At 37.0% G+C, this 20794-nt stretch overlaps 1 protein-coding gene across 2 annotated transcripts in view; it reads left to right on the top strand.

Annotated features, from left to right (window-relative positions):
* The window catches only part of SBF2 (SET binding factor 2), a 391687-nt gene that overhangs the window by 349386 nt on the left and 21507 nt on the right, over positions 1–20794 (top strand). For both annotated transcript variants that reach the window (XM_019728981.3, XM_019728975.3), the window contains 4 exons: positions 5340–5524; positions 8859–9035; positions 11189–11290; positions 12257–12442. In XM_019728981.3, the coding sequence (XP_019584540.3) occupies positions 5340–5524; positions 8859–9035; positions 11189–11290; positions 12257–12442 (650 nt within the window). The remainder of the gene's footprint in view (positions 1–5339; positions 5525–8858; positions 9036–11188; positions 11291–12256; positions 12443–20794) is intronic.

The following is a 20794-nucleotide window of genomic DNA, read 5'->3' as shown; positions in this document are numbered from 1 at the left end:
AACATAAGTCGTATTCTTTTATTCCATCTCTTAATTCTGCACTCCCAAAAACCTCCCAAATTTCCCAGCGTCCCACTGATTAACTGTCAGATGAGATCCTCCTGTTTCCAGACACTTTGAACTTCTTCTGTGATCCCTAGATCTGCTTCCTTTGTCTCTTCTGATATTGTCGTCCCTCCTCACATAGAATAGCAAGAATGGACTGGGACAAGCAAGTTTGGGAAGTCTCAGAAGATTCCTTATTAACCTGAACAGGCAGACACACACTTAGGGCAGGAGTAGGGGTAGACTCTTGACTGCCCTGCGCGTAGTTCATTTCCTGATACCTCCCCTCAAGTACAGAGGGCTAAGCACCACTTCTCCAGAAGTTCCTTATTTACTCAGTGTGGGAAGCGCCTCCTAGCTCTCAGTTTTGCTCTTAACCTCCTCCTTTATTCTCTTCTGTGTATTTTCACTGTTTTTCATTCCTTTCATTGTCATAGAATCTTAGTTCCTGGTTTCCTGCTTTTGCTATTTCCACTGTGTACCTTTCTCACTCGGATGAGCCAGAGTTTAGATTAATCTCCACCTTCTCCTTCACCCTTTTTTCAGTCAGGGTGATCATTTTGCATTCAGTATGCATGCTGATGAGTTCCTAAGGCAGGGGAAGCAACCTTCTTTACAGAAGAACCAGGTTAGAAAAAATGAGGATGTGAAAAGATCGCATTGCTTTTCATTTAAAATTAAACTAGCTTTTGAGCCCCATGCAAAGAAACACATTTACTTACAACTTTGATAAATTATTTTGTTGAGTAGAAAAATACCATGAGAAAATTGTTACTGTCTCTTAAATATAAAAATACAATAGCTAGGTATATTTGAGAAGTAGCCGCGTGGAGGCAGCTTTTTAATTTTTCATCCTTCGCATTTCCATGGCCCTTTAATTAACTCAATATGGGTTATTTTATCCTTGAAATAACCTCCAGAATAGGTGTTTTAAGAGGCTCTGAGATATGACAAGGTCACTTAGCATATAACAGCATAACTGGGACTAATATGAGTTCAGTCCATTTCAGTGACTGTAGCTTGAATCTCATGCACTGTACTAGGCATAAGATCACATTGATAAATACAGCACCCCACTCCCGTATCCAACCCAAGCATTCCTTTTCCTTTTCTTCTTTGTTTGGTTTTAACAAAGTGGAGGGAACAACACCAGTGGTTAGGAAACACTCGTGCTCTGAAAAACAATGCATTCCCATGGGTGGGATGAATTGCGTCACTTTTTCCCTGAAGCAGTCCTCTTAGCCAGACCCAGCTGGACCGATCCAGGATCACGTGTTTGCTTAGGTGACATGACACTAGGATTTTGGTTCAGTTACATTCAAATTCAAACCACAGCCCTACCACTTAGTGTATGATAGTGAGAACTTTAGGAAACCTCTTAATTCTCAGTGTCTTCATCCGGAAAATGGAGATAATTAATAGAATCTAGCTCTAGAGTATTTACAAGGAATAAAAGAAATAATATATGTAAAGCACTTAACTTAGTAACTGGCTTATAATAATAGGAGTTCAATAAATGTTAGTTCTATTATTACTGTTGTGGCTATCATCATTATTGTTGCCTAATACTCCACTGAAATGGGAGGAAAGTCTACATTTGCATTTAAATTGCTTTAAGCCAGGTTGGAAGATTGAGCACATATTCTCTAAGTCTACACCAATAGCTTTCAAACTTGTTTCATCTTGACTCACAGTAAGAAATACATTTTATGTCTATAAGTATATATACGTATTCATTTTATATCACAATTCAGTAGGATTAAGTCACAATGCACAATGTATATGAGTATATACTAAAACGAAAGTTTCACAAAACAATATTCATTTAAACCACGTGCAGTGCACATAATATTTTCGATTTTAATCTGTTTCACTTTTTTAAAAATACTGATTAGACCTACTAACATGATTTCACAAACCACTAAGGCGGATGCTGCAGTTTTGAAAAACAACTCCAGGCCTGTGTTACAGGCTTACAATAAATGCACCTAGGAATCACTCAGGAAGCTAAGTAGACCTCACCACCATTGAATAGTGTAATTCCTTTGGTTAATGCAACTGCCAGATGGGATTACAGTTATCAAAGACCTCTGCTGGCCCCATATCAGTACAGGACATTTTCTCATTGCTGATTTTCTGCTACATGATAAACTTGGCAATTTATCACAAGCTTATTAATGAGCTTAAATTTGGAGGAAGTGTTTAATTTATTTTTAATTTAATACCCCTCTTTTTATTCTTTTAGGTCAAATAATTGAGTTGAAGATATAGAAGACCATAACAGCTCATAGTGTATCAATTTTTAAAAAAGAAAATAGTCAAATATTTTTAGTACCCTAGCAGCCTCTCAGTATGGATACAAGAATAAATATTATTAGGTCCCTGCTCTTTGGAGCACACAATCTAGTAGAATAAAATGTACAAATAATCACAATGAAATGTGATTAGAGTTCAGAAGAGCCCTCTACAAGTCTGGGGACAGTCAGGAATGGTTTTCAAAGGAGTTCACTTTGTTTCTGGGTCTTAAGGGACAAAGAATTTGTCAGGTAAAGAAATAGGAGAAATCATTCCAGGCAGAGGGATGAGCATAAAAAAGTGTGATGTGTTTAGAGAACAGTATTTCAGAATCAGGAACCAGCCATTCACTTTTATCTTAAGCATTTAATGTCCCATTCTCCAATAGGAAAGCTCAAAACCTTGGCAGAAAGGAGCGCATTCGCCAGCACACAGGAGACCGTGTGCCTTTGCCATGCCATCCCAGGTTTTTGCTGTCTTGCAGCAGCATTCTCCGTGCAACCAGCCAGCCTCTGCAAAGCTTAGCTTCCAGATTTACTTTGGAGACTAAAGTCATCAATGCCCTTCACTTCCTGCTTCCAAAGGAGTGAGGCAGAAATGAAAAATCACTTCTAATGATTTTTCTTTTATCAAATTATTTCGTATTTTATGCAGTGTTGCATTGTATAGCTTAATAATACTGCTGCTCAACTTTTCAATCCTGAATAAATAACAGAATCATTTTCCTTAATAGACTTGAGCATTTCCTTTTCTCAGGACATAATGTAGCTGTTACTTACTGCTCACCATTTTTGTTATTGCCAGGTAAAATTTGCAGTAGTCATGAAGTGCTTTCTTTCTGTTGGAAATATTACAGCAATATTACTCAAATTACAAAAGTATTATCTCTGATACTGCCTATCATTTTGATGCAAGTAGGGATTTTAGGAGAAGTCATAAATTCAATCATCACAAGCTGTATTTTTAGTGGCATTGGGGATTGTCACGGGATCATGAATTTTTGCTGCGCCTGTTTGTTTATGGAAAATAAGTGTAATTTCCATATGAAGAAAAAAAAAGAAGATAGTGTGGCAATTCTTAATGCTCTATTGCAAAAACATGCTCTTGGTTATTCCAAATGGTTGCTAGAGCTTCATTCCTGATGTGATGACCTTGCTCAAAGAGCAAACGTGTTGTGTGACAGACACGTAACATTTGCCAATCAATCAGCCTCCTTCAATATTAGGGCCAGTGTATTCCTAATATTTACCCCCTCCCTAAATTCCTTAATTTATTATTGTCACCAAATGACAATCTTCAAAAGCTTATTCCATTTGGTATAATTTTTTAGTGGCACTCTCTGCTGTGCTGTTCATTTCATTGCGCTTATATTTATAAACAGGTGCTGAAATTTCATTTAACAGGCGCTCAGTTCATCTTTTTTGTGTGACTGTGGAACTTTTTATTTGTTAATCAAATCTTCTACTTTTATTTACATTTCTCTGCTATGTTAACTTAATTTTAAAAATTAAATAACCTATTCTTCTTACTCAATTTGTTCTGATGTTTGCTGCTATATACATTTCATTCCTCCTTCTGTCTTTAATCTTACCGACCAGTGCATGGGTACAGAGATAAATGTTTTACTCAGTCAAATCCCAAATCTTCAACTAAGGGAAGAGTCCATAATCAAGGTACTGTATTACATGTCATGATATGTCGCTCTTGTTAACCATCTTCATATGAAAGCATATGTGTTACAAGCGATTTTTTTAACATTTGTTTGTCAAATTATCTTTCATTCTCACCCACATTCTGTATTTCCTCTGTGGTTTCATTTACAAAAACTTACCATACTATCTAAGACAAGCTCATAGTAGGTTATATAGAAGGATTTATCCATGTTAAGCAGAAATCACCTATAAAACCTTTTCTTAGAAATTGGTCTCCTGCCCCTATAAATACTTACAAAGAGAGAAGCGGATGTGACATTATCATAATGACTTCTAGTCACTAGAAAGATGGCTTGATTTAACATTTGGCAACGATTAAAACTTCTCAAAGAGCCTTTCCAAATCTAGAGAAGAAAACCCACTTTAGGGAAGCAGTGGCGGCATCTTACACCCGTGATCACATCACTGAGAGAACACCACCGACTGTGGGCATTTACAGGGACTCCATTGTTTGGAAGGTGCTACAGTGCTAGTCCTGTTTGAAACTCAGTATATGCCTGTGTGTTTGGCTATTTAATATTTAATAGTCTCACATATTGATTTTCTAATTAATATAATTAGGGTCAATTTATAACATGAGATTCTTCTAACAGTTCAGCTTGGCCTTTCCCTTAGAAGACATATGCTTCTGACTATAAATTTTAAATAAAACCTAAGATTTAGTGAAATGTACATTACTAAACTTATATCTTCTCATTATTTTTCATGGATACTGGGGAAAATGAGTATAATACAATCTTTAGTAATTTAAAATTGCATCATTTTGGCATGATATACAAATATTAATTCTAAATCCAGCCTGAGATTTTAGTAGCTTTAGTAAAGTTCTAATTTACTTCTTAATCTAGATTTCTTGTTGAATTGACTGACTAAAGCAGAAGAATGTTCCTTCTTTCATGAAGCCCTGAGAAATGGAGTCGCTCCACATTCCTCTCCCAAGGCTTCATTACCCCCCGCCAGCATTTTTTGTTTCCCAGTGTCAGTGCACTCTTTCTATTCAGTATTTACTTATAAACACAGAGTTTACATCAAAATACAACAAGATTGACTTGGGTGATTTCTTAGGTCCTTCCATGCCTAATATTGTATAATTTTGAAGTGCTGTATTGAATAATGCTTATATGTTGCAAAAGTAAACGGCAGATGACCAATATGATCCATTATTACCTGGATTAATTACCTTGATACTACCTCTAAAACTATACCTACAGAGCATGCATCTTTTTCCCTATTCGGTGGCTTTCCCACATCAGATTACCTCACTCAATTATTTTGGCTTCTGTGAAGGTGTATGGGCAAGTCTGCGCTCTAGCACTCGCCTGATCAGTTCTCCAACGTCCTTCGTTGATGTTGGTGCCCGACTGGCCGGCAAGGATCACTCGGCCTCCTTTAACAACAGCACCTACCTGCAAAACCAGCTCTTGAAACGCCAAGCAGCCCTTTATATATTTGGTGAAAAGTCACAACTAAGGGTAAGATTTCTTCTTCTCACTGAAAAACTTTACGGATGCACGAAGGCAGTTTATAAAACTTAAGAAACCAGTTTTCCTAGAAAATATTTTTTTGCAGTCTTGATTCTTAAGCTGGAGTTAATAATCAATCCCAAAAAAATGTTAGCTCATTTTATATGTATGTATGTATGTATGTATGTCTACTTAGATATACGTAGGTAGGTAGGTAGGTAGGTAGATATTCATACACACATGCATATTTATTAGCCATGAAAATAAGTCCTTTTTCATAATCATAAAAAGATCAGCATAAACATCAGGAATATACACAAAAAAAGAAATAATAAGGCTTATTCAATAGGCTCTTTTTCCCCTGCCTTCGTTCAGCTTCCTTAGGAATCTGTGCCTATGGCGAAACAGAAGTTTTTGTTATAAACCTATTGACAAAGCTACAGGAAGGCAGAGGAGTGGAAAGATGACTGGCAGTGCATGTGGAGCAAGGGAAGGCCAAGGCTGTGTTTTCTGAGTTACATTTTTTTTAAAACTTTGCAAGGCTATATATACAAAGACACATGTCTTAAGACGCGTCAGACAATTCAAAATATTAGTAATGCTGATCAACTTTATTCTTTTAAATTATTATGCTAAGGAGTTTCACTATGCTCAGATCCCATAAATGATAGTCTCTGCCTCCAAAAGCACCCATAATTCCTTAGGTTTAATGTTTTTGCAATTCACACATTACAAAATAAATGTTATTACTACTGATAGTTGTGTGGGAAATAAAAGTATTTGTTAATTCAGAAATCCCCTCAAAGTGGAGTCCCGTGCTCCAGTCAGCATTGGGCCATCTAGACAGACCTCCAGCTGAACTGTGGCGCGGAGGCTGTGAGCAGGATCCCACATGCTTGGTCGTCTAGATGCCAGCAGCTGAGTCATCTCTTCTGTGGCAAGCTGGCTTTGCTAGCTCTTTTCCCACTGCCGAGACTGCTGCAATCACTGAGTCACCAACCTTTAGGGTAGAGGGCATGAAACTGCTGGGTAATGCTCAGTGTTTAAATATGCACACGTGTCTTCTGATACAGCAGATAATTTCATAGCCAGAGAAACAGAACACCTTGCAGGGTTGTTCCAGGGCTGCCAGCACAGCCTCCTTGGCACCAGTGTCTTTCCCAGAGTACAGACTTTCCACACTTCAGCGCACCATTTACTCGTGATCCGAGGTTGGTCTCTTGAATGGTCACCTCTGCCATTGCCTTTCCACATCAGTCCTCAGGTTCGCTGTGTGATCATGCAGATATGAGTAAGAAAGACTGACCACCTGGGACCCTTCCTCCTTCTCTCCCTTCCTCCCTCCTTCCTTCCTTTTATTAATAAATAAGTATATTTAAAGAACACAGTTTCACCATCCTGGCACAGTAGTTATTAGGATTTTTGTATATCCCATTCAAGTTTTGCTTTTTATTAAATCAGCTGTGTCTGTAGAGTATGGGTCCATATCTGTGATGTGTGCCACATTCTAGCTCTCACAGTGCAGTCTAGTTGCAGCTCCACACCTTTTTCTCCCAACAAAGGAAACATAGAAAAGCAAGTAAGTGAGAGTGATTTACTCTAAATAATCTTGAATTGGTCTTATTTACCTTTTTAAATTCACATACTTTAATACCATATATATATTGTATACCATATATATATATGTTATAATATATATATATATATATATATATATATATATATATATATATAGTAACAAATTCCTATGACCTAACAGTGTGTCTCAACACTATGGTTGATATCTCCTGGTTTATAAAATAGGCATACCAAGCTCATTTATAGTTGGTAATGGAAAAAAACCTAGTTTTCCTGAAAAGCAAACTATCTTTTATCTATTATGAGTTTTTTAAAGAATTAATATGAGTATATACTGCTAAGTTCTTTATCTCAAGCCACAAAATGTTTTCATGTTGTATAATGGTTTTCATAATTATTTTAATACTACATAACATTCCATATTGTTGGAAGTTTTGGTTTCTTTATCTTCTATAAGTAAAATTGCAATCACATTTTCAAGCATATAGTTTCTAATTTTTTTATTGAGGTACAGTTCAGTAGGAGTTTTTTCCCTACATTTTAAATTATTCCTAAAAGTGGAATTACTAAGACAAAGTAACTTTTCTTCTCGATATATATTAGTAGTGCTATTAAAAAAAAAAAAACTTGGGAGTTTTTGCTTTTTATTTTATTTTAAAACTTTAATAGACCTTTTTAAAAGTACTCTAAAATAACTAATAAAAAACAATAAATATACCTTATATATAAGTCCTTGGCAGCAGTTATTTTTAATTGTAGTAAAATACAAATAACATAAAATTTACCATGTTGACGTGTACAGGTAATGATATTAAATACATTCACATTGTTATACAACCAACATCTAAAAAACAGTTTTACTCTTAGAAAAGCAAATTGATCCTAGAGAGTAATCTGGGCAGAAGGTGAGGAAAGTGGAAAGAATATGAGAAAATTAATTCATTCTTTAGCAAGAGAAGTTAGAGAATTTTTAAATCTTCAGAATTAGGTAACTAGATTATCAAAATACAATTTGCAATGGGACCATCAGTTTAGCATTCTTTAATTACAAGTGCAACCTCCCATAGAATAAATTACATATGGATTAAAGATATAAATGATAAAAGTATTAAAATATAGATTGACATGTGTCATATTGAGTGAAAAACTATTGTCCCAAGGCTAGAAACCAACAAAGCCTTTCATGTCTTACTGTATATAATTTTTTATTATTGACGTTAAAAGAGTAACTACAATGTTAGTCTTAGGACGGTGAGATAGTGATTTTATTTCCTTCTCAATTTTTATCTTTACTTTTTTTTTCATTTTACAATAACTGTTTTGCACGTTTAATAAGAAACAGATATGTGTATGTGTTTAATTTGCAGAGTTCTAGAATCTCAACAGTATGTTATCTTTTAATTACAGTGTGTATCTTGGGGAGACTTAGTTTATGGTTTTATATTAATCATACTGTCCATGTGTCACTGGTTCCTCTTTAGACTTCCAGGTTCATGACTTTATAATTGGCTTATATTTGGTGTTATAAACTCCATCAGGTTCTCAGAATGACAGGAAGCCAAGTCGCATCACCAGGCCTTATTGATGGCTCTTTCCAGCAGTACAGACACATTAGCCACACGATATTGACTTTTCTGACCCATTGCGGCCTCTGCAGCTACTTGGCCTCAACTAACAGTATATCATTAAGCACTGCCCTGTTGAAAGCGTTGCTCTTTTACCTATAGCACTTCATCTGCCTAATTCTCTGCTTCTTTATCCACAGAACTTTAAGTTAGAATTTGCTTTAAATTGTGAGTTTGTTCCTGTTGAATTTCATGATATCCGACAAGTGAAAGCCAGTTTTAAAAAGCTGATGAGGGCTTGTGTCCCAAGCACCATTCCTACTGACTCAGAAGTAACCTTCCTGAAAGCCCTCGAAGACTCTGAATGGTTTCCACAGGTAATGTCTGGCGCAACTAACTTGTCTTTGAACTCAAGGATATGATAGTTGACCAAAAAAAATAAAAAATTCTGTGTTCCCCCACTACCTGACATTCACCCCTTTACTGGGTACCCTCAGTTCCTGCCCTTTCCATTCCCGGAAACCATATGATATAGTAGAGGAGGGGGTAGAATTCTTCATCGCTGGGTTTTTATTACCTAATATCTCTGTGTAAGTGAAAACGTGGTCCCCATAGGATGCTAATGAGGAAATCATTATTTTCAGATGGTAACTTTTTGATGCACAATAAATTTAACAGATATTTATAGGGCTCCTGCTCTGTTGTCAACAGAGTGAAGATCCTGCACAGAATGTGATTTCTAGATGACTCCAAAAGCCTCTCTCTCTTACTTTCCCACCTTGGATTTGTCTCTGCCTGTTCCATGTCTCTAGGTTATAGATTAACCCCCAAAACAGCCACCAAAAATGCACTGGATGCCCTGAAGCCTACCTAAGATTTAGGAGAAATCTCATATCCTTCCTTTAGCTGAGTCAAGCTTGGAATGTCTTTAGTTGAACTCTTCTTGAGAAATTAAGAAGAAATAGGTATGCAAGCACGCATAACCCACATGTTTTCCATACCACAAAAAGAAAGTTGTTTGTGACATGCTGCATATTTTAGACACTGACACAGACATTTGGCCGGGAGCATCTCGGCAGTATAACCTTCAGCCTTGTCTTTAGGCCCCTGGTGCTGTGTCCATATTCCTTCTCCCCTGCACGAGTTCCCAGCTCCTCTGTCTCCTGCCCCCATACACCTCCAATTCTCCTGTCTCCCTTGAGGAGGGAAAAAGGTTGTTTCTTACAGTATATTGGACTAAAAGGCAAAAAAAAAAAAAAAAAAAAAAGCCAGAAAATGATGTCGAGTACTCAGGACAGCGACTCTTCTTAAGATACTTAACACTATAGGAAAATAGCCCACCTATATAATTAGGTATCAGTCTATATCAGGGTATATTAATTACTATTAAGGGTATTCAGGATTCTTCAAGTACCACGAAAGGAGCAGATCAATACTCCCTTCTGTCCCTAAGCCATGAGCCCCGCCCCAAACTGTCCCCACCACGCAACCTATGTGTGTTTCTGGTACATTCTCTGTTCTGCTCCTTCCTCCAAAGTAGATCCAGACCAGAAGTTAGTGACTAAAAACATAGAAAATACTGCCCTGCTTGAGATATTGGCATTTTAAAAGTTAACTCAGAGCAAATGCCAAGCCCAAGAGAATTCAGGCCTGGTACTAGTGCCTTATAGGAGCCGTGAGCGAGGAGCTTCCCGTTGCTGGAAAGGACAGGTGTCCTGTCCCTGTGTTTCAATAGCCTGGCTCTGTGTCAGATAGGGGCTCGTTTTGTTTTGTTTCCTTTTGTTTTGTTTCGTTTTGTTTTGTTTTAGTTCAGGGTTGGAGTCATTCTACAAATTATGTCAAGTGATGCTTAAAATATTTTTTTAAACTAGAATGTTGCACATTTGGTTTCGTAATCTATATACCCTGCTCATACTATCCTTGTTCACTAAGGTTTGTGAGTAAATTGGCTTGGCTTTTAAAGCTGGGCACAAACACAAGTTTTCTTCCCACTTAATGTGCAGCACAGACAAATAAGAGTGTCTTTTTTAAAAGATATAACTCATTTACCATAAAATTTACCCTTTTAAAGTGTACAATTCAGTGCTTTTTAGTGTAATCACTAAGTTGTTGCAACCATCCCCACTACCTAATTCCAGAAAAAGTAAGAGTATCCAAAGTAGAATTTACTGCATCATCACAGAAAAACAAATTTTAAGTCCAATAACTATGTTGGGACAGATACTAAGAATCTGTCTTTTCTACTCTGTGGAATTATAGCTCTTATGCTTTTGGGAAATCATTTAAAATCAATTTATTTCATTATGTATCCCTTGAACACACTGTTTTAAATTGTGCCTACTTTTAAAATGTGTCATTGTTTAATCTTGATTTTGACAAAGAACTTTAACTTTTTAAAACTAACGTTCTTCTTTTGTCCAAATACTTTATCCCTAACTTGTCTGGTTATCTAAGTTTGATAGCAAATCTGTCTGTTCTTGGTGCTCAGAAAGCACCTGGTCTAACTGTGGCCTCTTCTCCTCTCTAATAGCTTCACAGAATAATGCAGCTAGCTGTGGTTGTATCGGAAGTGCTTGAGAATGGTTCCTCGGCTTTGGTCTGTTTGGAAGAAGGCTGGGACATCACCGCACAAGTAAACTATTACACGTATTTTCATATATTTAGTTTTATATTTGTATGAATTTGTATTTCAATTCATTTGTTTTGTTTTTATTAGTTTCAGGTGTACAAAACAATGTAATGGTTAGACATTTACACCCCTCACACAGTGATAACCCCCCCGCCCCCAATCTACTACCCGTCTGACATCGTATATAGCTGTTACAGTTCAATCGACTCTATTCCCTATGTTGTACTCCACATCCTGCCACTATATATATATATTAAATTATAGTTGACATTCAATATTATTCAGCTTCAGCTTCAGATGTACAGCGCAGTGGTCAGGCATCTATCTAAATGCTGCAGATGAATCTTTTGTATAATGAATCTTTTGTATAACTAATGTGTATGGACAGAAAAAGTCCTGTGTTGACCACCAGCTGGTATCCATCAGAAAGCTCTGTGCCATGAGCCTCCTGGCCCTACAGAGTCTGAGCGCTGGCTCGAAGCATCATCAGGTTCCCACACCACAGATGCACCATGCAAGCATGCAAGTGGAGCTCTTTACTAGCAGGGTAGGGAATGGACCATCCTTCCCAGGTTTTGTCAGTCCTTTCCCTGGTTCTCTATAAGCACCTCCTTACTCCAGAGAGAAAAGGAAAAATGTGAACATAAACTACAGTAAGATGTTGAGCTCCACCTGCCAAAAAAGTAGCTATAGGTTTGAACTGATTCTCTGGCCTCATTAATTAACCTAAAAGAAAGCCACAGTCAGCAGACTGGCCAGGTAAGGATTAAAATCTTAATTCCCTGAAAGAAAACATGCAGCCAGAATGAATTTGATTTTTAGTTTTTACTGGAAAGTTTACAGAATTAATTTGACCGCTATCCTGAAGCAGACAGTGAACAAATTTGCTGTCCAGGTATCTTTGCTTTTTTTTTTTTTTTTTTTGTCAGGACTGAAAGTAATGAAGTATCTATCCTGCTTGTGCCCTAGGTGACATCCTTGGTTCAGTTACTCAGTGATCCCTTTTATAGGACACTTGAAGGCTTCCGGATGTTGGTCGAAAAAGAGTGGCTCTCTTTTGGCCATAAATTCAGTCAACGGAGCAGCTTGACCCTCAACTGTCAGGGTAGTGGTTTTACTCCAGTCTTCCTCCAATTCTTAGACTGCGTACACCAGGTGAGTAGAGCATGCTTAACTTGACTTGATACGAAGGAAAGAAAAGAGCTAGCATTCATGGAGCACTGCAGTGCTGTGCCAGGTACCTTCACATAGCGCTGATGGACTCAGCCCTAAGACTTGCCGAAATCTCAGCAGTAGACTCCTGAGAACAGAGAAGAGAAAGAACTACCATGTTTCCCCTAAAATAAGACCGGGTCTTATACTATGTTAGATAAGATCCGGTCTTATATTACAGTAAAATAAGACCGGGTCTTAAATTAATTTTTGTTCCAAAAGACGCATTAGAGCTGATAGTCCAGCTAGGTCTTATTTTCAGGAAAACAGGGTAGGAAGTAGAGACTAACCCCTGGAGAGAGAACCAGGACCTAACCAGGCAAGCCTATGAGGTTGAGAACGCTGGCTCAGTTCTACCAGGTAGCATAAACAGAGCTAATCAGGAGACCAAACAGAAACCCAAGGATATCATCCAGCCAAATCCAGTGGGAGCCAGAATAGGGGAGATATGAATGCTCTAGGTTCCCTCCTACCTTCGTCTCAGGCACATCAGGTAAAACTTCCTAATGGGGAGTTAGTCAGGATTGGGCTGGAGAATTAGGTGGCCCTGAATTTGCAAGTTGAAGGCATTGGTACCAGAGGCTAAATTGGCCTAGGAAAGACAGGGTTTCATCTGCACCACAATGAATGGGTTCTAGCATGTCAAACATATTTTTCAGAAAAGTGAGCCTCTTTGAAATAACGTTGGCCTCAACTATGTATTAGAAGGAAAGGGGGGAATGTTTTCAGGAACAACAATTGGAACAAGGTCTTCTGAAGAGGCCAAGTTGGTGTATGGTTATGTTTTATTTTGTTTTTTATTCTATTAGTTACTTGATCAGCTTTTTAATTTACTACGTAATTTTTTAAAATTATTTAAAGTATATAATTCAATAGTTCTTCATATATTCAGAGTTGTGCAATTACCACAATCAATTTTATAACAGTTTATCACCCCAGAAAGAAACTCTGTACCCATTAGCAGTGACTTTCCATCTCCACTCCCCACCCCACATACACACACATAGGCAGTTATGTTTTTGCTCCAATCAGCTTCTTAAAGAAGAGACCTATTGATTCTGTCTGAGCAGCATCTGGAGAAGCTGGTCACAAAGTTGAGTTTATACTTTTAAAACGTGCAGCAAGTGGTATACAGCAAGTCCTTGAATAATGTCATTTCATTCAACATCGCTTTTCAATGTCGTTTCCTTATAATGTTGACGAAAAAAAATAAGCAATTCCTGGCCGGAGCCACTGTCTCTGTGGAGTTTTCACATTTTCCCACGTCTGCGTGGGTTTTCTCTGGGTCCTCCAGTTTCTCCCCACATCCCAAAGATGTGCACGTCAGGTGAAGTGGCTTGTCTACATTGTCCCAGTCTGAGTAAGTGTGGGTTTGGGGGTGAGTTCGTCCTGAGATAGAAGGGCACCCGTCCAGGGTGGGTTACTGCCTTATGCTCTGAGCTGCTGGGATGGATTCCAGCAACCCACAACCCTGAACTGGAAGAAGCGGGTAGGAAAATAATCTCTTGTTTTTATTACTCTTTCTTAAAGGTATGTGTACAGCTCATATTTACTTCAGTGTTTAATATTAAAAGAGTTTTGGAGGTTTATTTGGAAGTTTGGTGATGTTTTTGTGACCAGAACTATGCCATAGAAACTTAACTCCTGTGTTTATATTAATTAGCCTGTGGTAAAATTGGTTTCATTGTACATCATTTTGCTCAAAGTCACAATTTCCAAGAACCCTATCGACAATGTTAAATAAGGACTTACTGTATTTTTTTTCCTATTTGAGTATGAGCCTTTTTATTCATACTTCTTTTGGTAAATAGATGACAGAGAAGTTTGGAGACCACTGTCTATGAAACAGAAAGCTTAACTGAGAACAAAGGAAAAGAGCAGTTATCTTTTCTTTTTCTAAATAGGTGAAAGTATATGAGTTCTTCATGAAAGCACTTCTTTTTATCTTTCTTATTGTCTTATGCTTACCGAATGTACTAAGCTGTTTCTGCCTCTGTAGTTATATACTACTACTATTAAAAATATTACTAATAGTATTCACTGTTTACTATGAGCCAGGCACTATTCTCAGCACTACGTTTTATTTCATGATTCTTTCTAAGTAATCTTTGAACCTTTTCCTGACCCCTTTATTTGTATTCCCAATGAACCAGGTACAGACTTCTTGCTAGCGTCTATAACGCTAGAATGTATTTATTTATATATGTCTATTGCCTTCAACTTACACTGAGAATTCTAGGGAACAGGGACTATATCATATAGTCTTTATATCTCTAGTATCTAACTTTATATCCCTAGTATCCCGAGTCTTTATATCCCTAGTATCTAACACAATTATAATTTCAGTATCTAGAATGGAGTAGACACTCAATAAATATGTATAATGAATGAATAAATGAACATTTTAATGACCACCTTGTTCAGGCTCTCACACCCTTCATCAAGATCATCTAGAATCTCCTAAGTAGAATTGTTAGCATATAATCTTCTCAGATATGACGCTGTTATTCTTTCACAAAAATCTTTAGAGGAGACAAGGAAAAACTTGCAATGACTCCACATTTCTTAAAGAATTATTCTTTCTCATATTCAATTTGAATATATTGTCAAGTTTTCTCTTGAAAAGTTCTTAAGGCTGCTCACCGGAGGCCTATGTTCTGTTTCAGTAAGTACACACGACCTATTTTTACCCCTGCAATTAGATCATACCACTGTTACTCAGTTGAACACTAGATGAAGCAGTTGACTTTCTTTTAGTGTCTGTGATATATAAAAATGCGTATCTTTAAATATTAAGATCACAATCCTCATAATGTGACATTTAAAGGACACATAGGAACAGAGACTAAATGACGGAACCTTAGAGTCACATCTCTCACCTAAATCTGACTCAAGCATAAATGTATTGAGAAGAATGGCAAGTGGAATCACCCATGGAGACTTTTTTTAATAAGAATTACACTGAACCCATGTCAACATTTTTTTAAAATAAGAATTAAACTGAGGATAGGCTGTTTGTGTAACAAACTTCTTTACTCAGCCTTTTAAGATAGCCTCCATGGGCATATAGAAAATGTCCATATTTCAGTTTTATATATTTTTATCCTAAAATAAAGAATTTTTACAATTTCTGCTGAAATAAAAGTTTGTGACTGTTCCTTTTTTATATATCATGTTGAAGTAACATCTCAGATTTCACAAGGTAAAATAGAGTTTAAGATAAATACGTTTGCTACCTCTACAAATGAGGGATTAAGACTCTAAAGACAACTTCCCCCACAGAAAACAATTACAACAGCTGGACATGGAGAAAGGATACTTTTTTTTTTTTTTTATTGGGGAAGGGGAACAGGACTTTATTGGGGAACAGTGTGTACTTCCAGGACTTTTTCCCAAGTCAAGTTGTTGTCCTTTCAGTCTTAGTTGTGGAGGGCGCAGCTCAGCTCCAGGTCCAGTTGCCAGTTGCTAGCTGTAGGGGGTGCAGCCCACCATCCCTTGCTGGAGTCGAACCAGCAACCTTGTGAGAAAGGAAACTTTTTAACAAATGATATTGGAATAACTGGGTATCTGTATGAAAAGTATGAACCTTGACCCTTACATCATTCACGAAAATTTATTTGAAATGGATCATAGACCTAAATGGCCAAAGAAAGTTCGTAAAATAGAAAATAAATGATAAAAGAAGGAATCTTGGAATGTCAGAAAAGAAAAAAGAACAACAGAAAGTAAAATACGGGTAAATACAATAGACTTTTCTTCTTGAGTTTCCTCAACTGTTTGATAGTTGAAGCAAAAATTTTCACCATTTGATGTAGTTCTCAATATATGTACAGGAAATAGTTATGATAGTTATATTATAAATAGAGGGATGTAAATGGAAGTAAGGTTTCTACACTTCATTGAAACTGGTAAAATGTCAACACCAGTAAACTCATAAGATAGAGAATGTAATACTGGGAACAACCACTGAAAAAGCTATGTAGAGATACACTCAAAAACTATAGATAAATCAAAATGGAATTCTAAAAAGTGTTCAAGTAATCCACAAAAGGCAGGAAAAGGAAAACAAAGGAAAAAATACAACAAACTGAAGACAAAAAGTAAAATGACAGACTTAAACCATAACATAGCAATAATTACATTAAATGAAAATGGTCTAAATGTATCATGACCTAACTATATGCTATTCATAAGAAACTTACCTCAAATGTAAAAGTATTGTTTAAAGAAGTTTTATTTATAATAGCCAAAAACTGGAGGCAGGGAGGGGACAAAACGCCCTACAATAGATGAATGGTTAAACAAACTGGTACATCCATACCATGGAATACTACTCAACAGTATAAAGGAATGAGCTGTTGATACATGCAACAACTTGAATGGCTCTCAAGAGCATTATGTTGAGTGAAAAAAAAATCGATCTCAAATGGTCACACACTATATGATTCCATTTATGTAACATTCTCAAAATGACAAAAATATAGAGATAGAGAATTATTTGTTTCCAGGGATTGGAGATAATGGGGGGAAGGGAATGGGTGTAGCTGTAAAGGGGTAGCATGAGAAACAAACCAAATCTCCATCAACTGGTGAACCAATGAACAAATTCCGGTATATTCATACAATAAAATACTATTCAGCAAGTAAAAGGAATGAAACCGTAATACACACAACATGGATGAGTCTTAAAATCATTATGATCATAAAAAAAGCCAGATAATAAAGACTACATACTATATAATTTCATTTATATGAAATTCTATTAAAGGCAAAACCGCAGTTACAAAAAATATCAGTGATTGACTGGGACTCATAGTAAGGGGAAGGGATCATTCATGGAAGGCCATGAACGAACTTTGTAGAAAAGGGAACTCTTCTCTATCTTGATTGTATTGGTTACATGACTGTATACAATAACCAAAACTAATCAACCTGTATGCTTAAAATAGGGAAATTTTATTATATGTGAATTATACTTCAGTGAACTTGAGAAATATTTTTAATTAGTAAATCCAACATCGCCATAAACTAGAGTTTCAGATAAAGATAACAGCAGCTACCTAGTTTCTCCAGAGAAAATTTTGTCCTTCTGCTGGCCAGAGAATACCTAAGCCTGGCTGCCTACTTTCTGGAAGCAGAGCAGAAATCCCATTGAAGTGTGCAGATTTTTACTTTTTCCATGCTTTTTTAGTCTCAAGCCTCATCATTAACCCAGTGTGTCTGGTGTCCCCAAAGTCCAGAGCTTATCAAGTTGGTTTTTCCAGAGAACAAACCTTTAATCTCTTGCTTGCAAGAAGGTAATCACATGACGACATGCGGTAGGAAAGCACTTTGAGGTCTCCCCACTGCCTCATTTTTAGCTTTCATTTCACCCCTATTGATGTTACTCAGCACATGGGCCTCCGAGTCTGGAGCCTTTCTGGATTTGCGGGCAAACTGTTACCTGCTCAAATAATTTTCATCCTCCAGGCATCTCATTGTCACTTACCATCACTTAACTGTCATTCTTTCTCCTATTTTCCATCTTTCAAACATTTGCTGAATTTTCTTGGCCTGCTACTGTCTCCCCTCCTGTTCTCCCAACCTCCTTTTAGGTTTTTTATCTTTTAAATTTTCTTTTCCTTTAACTGAAGAGGACTGAGTTTGTATGGCTGCTTTTAGCTTAAGTTAAATGCACTATTAAATGTGTTAAATGTCCATGTTCAACTTGCAGAATTCTGCATACCTAAACATTAGAGTCAGCAAAAGAATCCACTCACAATCAGTAAGAGATGGGAGGTTCTCATATAAGACATACTGTCCTCCCAGATGGGAACATCACTGTGCCCCATGTATAATAATAATAACTTGGAATGTAATGCTTATATTTTGTTGTTGGGGTGGGGTGCAGTGGGTGAGAATGGGAACAGTCTAGAATGTTGGCATGTCACCTGTATTCTGTGAGCACCTCTTAAGGGTGTGAACAAAGCATTTTAACATAAACTAAAGTGAAGTACTAAATTACATTTCTGTTATCTTTAGAATACGTTACAATAGATGCTAAAAGTACTTCATGTTAAGTAATATAAAGCAAATGGGGTATAGGTTTAATTTCTTTTTTTTTTTTAAAGATTTTATTGGGGAAGGGGAACAGAACTTTATTGGGGAACAGTGTGTACTTCCAGGGCTTCTTTTTTCCAAGTCAAGTTGTTGTCCTTTCAATCTTAGTTGTGAAGGGTGCCGTTCAGCTTCAAGTTGTTGTTCTTTCAGTCTTAGTTGTGGAGGGTGCTATTCATCTTCAAGTTGTTGTCCTTTCAATCTTAGTTGTGGAGGGTGCCTTTCAGCTTCAAGTTGTTGTCCTTTCTGTCTTAGTTGTGGAGGGCGCAGCTCAGCTCCAGGTCCAGTTGCCAGTTGCTAGTTGCAGGGGGTACAGCCCACCATCCCTTGTGGGAGTTGAACCGGCAACCTTGTGGTTGAGAGGACACACTCCAACCAACTGAGCCATCCGGGAGCTCAGCAGCAGCTCAGCTCAAGGTGCCGTGTTCAACCTTAGTTGCAGGGGGCGCTGCCCACCATCCCTTGCGGGACTCGAGGAATTGAACTGGCAACCTAGTGGTTGAGAGCCCACTGACTGACCCATGTGGGAATCGAACCGGCAGCCTTCGGAGTTAGAAGCATGGAGCTCTGACCGCCTGAGCCACCGGGCCGGCCCTAGGTTTAATTTCTGATAACTTTTTATTTTAAATAAGGACTTAAAATTTTAGTGTTCTGTATAATCCAGTTCTGAAATTGAAAACAAGTTGACTTTTAATTAAAGCTCAATTGCTCAATTATTTATAGGTGAATGCTTCACAAACTGTAGAAAATAATAGTGTTCAGAGTCTCAAGACCTCTTTAGTACGATTTCAAATCTGGTTATAGCACATTAAAATTTTTTAATTAAAATATAAATTTTTTAAAAAAAATTTGTCTGAACCCTCCTTTGACTTACCACTTCATATATATTACCTGAGTGCAGACAAGTCATGGCAAAGCAAGTATGTGACCTTAATTGCAGTATGTCAAGGAGGCGTGGTTATGATAGGCATCAGCTTTGGTGAAGCAAATTATTTTCTACTGAAAAGGGATTGTTTATTCATTCAAAAACAGGAGACTATAGAAGACTATAGTTAACAAATAGTGCTTCTGACTCTTGCTGACTTAATTATAAGGTAGTGTTTCATCATCTCCTACATACTGGTTTTAGGCATTAGAAAATGCCTTCTTTAAATACTTTTCAAGTGAACACTCGTGCTTTACATGACTCTGGCTTTTGCCAGACAATTTGAATTAGTGCTGTCTCTCAGGGGCATAAAACAGAGCCAGGCCCAACAACATTTTAAAAATAAGTGCAAAATTACACAGCAGCAAGCAAAACTTTCCCGGGCAAAATGTGTTCTCTGCTTATTAACCATTTCTAACATGCTGAATGCCAAAAGGCAGTCCATGGAAATATGCCTAGACCTGTCCATTAGTACTAATAAGAGTTACAAAAAAACCAGATGAAGCACTGATCTTAAATTGGAACTGCCTCATCATATAAAAAGCCATTGTTTACGCCAGTATATCCAGGTGTCAGATGAATTATAAATGCTAGATCACTGTTTCATAATAACAACATCTGGCAAATTTTTTTGTTGCTTCTAAAAGAAATTGGCTTAGCTCAAATGATATCATTACAGGCTACTTCCTTTTCTTAAAATAGTTGAACCAAATTCAAAAGGAAAATACATCCAAAATACAAAAATGAAATTTTTACCTAAAATTTCTTTTTTGAAATATACCAAGGAGAAAAATGTGTATAATATGAATGAAAACATGAAGCATAAGAAAGCAACTCCTTTATTTCAGCATTAGAGTAAATCTTTGAGGATATCTTAGAACTGTTTCATTATTTCCTACTTTGAGAAAAACAAATAACAGTTATAACTTTGCCTTTGAAGTTGGTTCAAATTGTAAATCAACTCACTCAGCTCTGGCTTTGCGATATGATTCCCCTCACAGTTACTGTATGCCAGCACTATGCTAGGTCCCGTTCCAAAGAGAAAAGCTATTTCATCTTTTGAAGATAGGAGCTTTCCTTGTGAGCACATGTGTGAGGAGCTAAACTGCCCTCACACAGGTTGGTTACTCTAAAATGTATCCATTACTATTGGCAAAATAGCTGCAATTAACGGGATTCATGGTATACTCAAGAGTTTCTGGTATCTACCTGCTTCCTAGTCAACTGAAAACTGGCAAAAAATTACATAATCCAAGCTGTTTTATAACAAAGTT

Source organism: Rhinolophus sinicus, chromosome 14, assembly GCF_057876585.1.
Source record: "Rhinolophus sinicus isolate RSI-liver-muscle chromosome 14, RSI-T2T, whole genome shotgun sequence".
NCBI classification, from domain to species: domain Eukaryota; kingdom Metazoa; phylum Chordata; class Mammalia; order Chiroptera; family Rhinolophidae; genus Rhinolophus; species Rhinolophus sinicus.
The sequence above is the reverse complement of the archived record's forward strand: the minus strand, read 5'-3'. Positions and strand labels throughout refer to the sequence as shown.